Below are 2,628 nucleotides of genomic sequence, written 5' to 3'. Positions count from 1 at the left end.
TACATACAATGTAGTAACCATGTTATTATAAGTATTAGGACCTGGATATGGTTGTGCCACAGATTATTTTCAGAAGGATGAACTGTGGTTACAGACATAGGTAGAGAGGGGCGGGTTGTGTGTGTATGCAGGTGAGGGGCGGCAGGGTAGCCTAGTGGTTAGAGCGTTGGACTAGTAACCGGAAGGTTGCGAGTTCAAACCCCCGAGCTGACAAGGTACAAATCTGTCGTTCTGCCATTGAACAGGCAGTTAACCCACTGTTCCCAGGCCGTCATTGAAAATAAGAATTTGATCTTAACTGACTTGCCTGGTTAAATAAAGGTTAAATAAAGGTAAAATTAAGAAAAAAAAAAGAAAGGTGTGTGTGTGTTTGGGCGGTACAAAGTGGTGGCAAAACAAACAAATGGCCATCAATCTAATGATCTAATAACTCACACACACACACACACAATTTCAGACTAAAGGCATACACTCTTATAACGGCAATGGTGAAAGCACTAACAAACAAAATAAGTTCTTGCCACAGTCACTGAATGCGAAGAGAACTGGAGTTTGGGGGCAGCCTTTGAGCCTGACAGGGACGCGCAATCCTAGTTCATGCAATCCGTGACCTACTTTCACAAGATAATAAACTGGCTGGCATAGGCCTATGAGGATACTTCATTGGAAGTGTAGCATACATACAACACCATCGATTACACACACATTTGTAAGTTAACCTTTCGACATATAGGCTGCTGGCCTAGCTGTTACTCCCTAAAATATACTATGCACAATGTTGGCAGACGCAGGGGTTTGAAGATAACATTGTAGCGTTGCGTGCATCAGGGTCTGACCACGCTCCATGGCCGTGAGAATGGTATTGCTTTGGGGACACTGTGTGTGTGTGACGCCTGTTTGAACGAGTGTTTTAGATGCTCCTGCCACACACACCTGTCTCTACCTATGTAATCACACAGAAAGATAAAATACCTCATCAGAGCCCGTGTGGTTCATCCTTCTGAAAAGAATCTGTGGCACCACCTCTTCCAGGTCCTAATAGGCCTACTTATAATAATATGGTTATTATGTCCTAAAAGAGAAAGGATTTCCTTTTTACCAAAGCCAATTCTAAAGTATGGTTTTATCAGGTCATCTAACTGCAGGCATTCCACGGTGATGTGCACAGCAACAGTGAGCCAGGGAAACAAGCAGTTAATCAAACCCCTACTTTAATCTGGAAATATAACTTCGACTTTATTCTCTAAATTTAATTTCAAGTTTATTGTCGAAATATTGCCACTTTATTGTATAAATATTGCCACTTTATTCACAAAATTGTATTTAGACTTTATTCTCAAAATATTTTTTGAAGTACCATCCCGTAGCTGTTTATTTATTTTTTCTCTTTACTTAGTACTAATACTCTTCCTTACACAACACTTACATACACAACATTTAAATGTTACACATTCAATCAATCTCACTGCGTTTGCAAGATCACTAAAATGTAGACCCTGGATAGTGACTTCTAGATCTCCTCTTCAGAAATACCGAAGTCTGAAGTCTATAGCTATTGTAGTAAGACATGAAGTAGTGTTTGTTTACGGTGTTGTTTGGACACACCGTTAATAAACTGTCTCTGCTGCTGGATGATCTCGTCACAGAGGTGGCGGTGCTGCTCGAAACGCTGCACCACAAAGTTCTTCTGTCGGATCACGTTGTCTTTGAGCAGGGCGTGGGACTGCATCTTAGCGTTCTCGATCTCCAGCTCGTGGACCTTACAGAGGAGGCCCAGCACCTCCCTCTGCTCCTCGCAGCTCACCCTGCGAGGGAGCAGCTCCTCCAGGCGCCTGGCCCGCTCACGCAGCTCCACAAAGTGGCTCTCTAGCGACGCCTACAGGACACGAGGACAAACAGCAGGCAGGACTTAATGGAATCCTCACCATAGTATGTTCTCATCATGGTACACGTGGGTCTACTGTACAAGGGGAGGCTGGTGGGAGTAGATTAAATTGATTAAACCATTGTAAACCATGTGCTTAATACCATTCTATTCATTACAATCCAGCCATGACAATGAGTCCGTCCTCCAATATCTCCTACCACCGGCCACCTCTGCACTGTACAATAGAGAGCAATAGTAATGGCTGCTTTTAGTAAGCACTAACGGATGCTAACTCCGCCATGGATCGTTGGTCAAAGCCTATGGGGAAATGTATGGATTTTTTGGATAAACACCAAAAATAAAGTATATGATAAACACAGGTTTATAGGAGATCTTATCTGTATTGTTCAGCTATATTGAAGCATTTATGTAAGAAAAACAAGCACATAAAGCGAATAAAGGCTTCATAATTCATAAAGGTCACATTAACTGACTGATCCTACAGTGCCTGTGGGTGGCAGGTAGCATAGCGGTTAAGAGCATTGGGCCAGTAACCGAAAGGTCACTAGTTTGATTCCCTGAGCCGGCAAGGTGGAAAAATCAGTCATTCTGCCCAAGTTAACCCCCAACAATTGCTCCCGGGTGCCAATGATTTCAATTAAGGCAGCCTCTCTGATTCAGAGGGATTGGGTTAAATGCGGTAGACACATTTTGCTTGAATGCATTCAGAGCTGTGCAGCTGTCTAGGTTTCCCCTTTCCC

General features: G+C 43.1%; 1 protein-coding gene across 1 annotated transcript in view; it reads right to left on the bottom strand.

Moving 5' to 3' along the window:
• Positions 1-2,628, bottom strand: part of LOC135523608 (kinesin-like protein KIF19) — a 72,399-nt gene that overhangs the window by 7,391 nt on the left and 62,380 nt on the right. Inside the window, exon 12 of the mRNA XM_064950390.1 lies at positions 1,606-1,876. Coding sequence (XP_064806462.1) covers positions 1,606-1,876 — 271 coding nt within the window. The remainder of the gene's footprint in view (positions 1-1,605; positions 1,877-2,628) is intronic.

Source organism: Oncorhynchus masou, chromosome 31 (assembly GCF_036934945.1).
Source record: "Oncorhynchus masou masou isolate Uvic2021 chromosome 31, UVic_Omas_1.1, whole genome shotgun sequence".
Classification (NCBI taxonomy): domain Eukaryota; kingdom Metazoa; phylum Chordata; class Actinopteri; order Salmoniformes; family Salmonidae; genus Oncorhynchus; species Oncorhynchus masou.
Note: the sequence above shows the minus strand (reverse complement) of the source record. Positions and strands in the feature narration are given on the sequence as shown.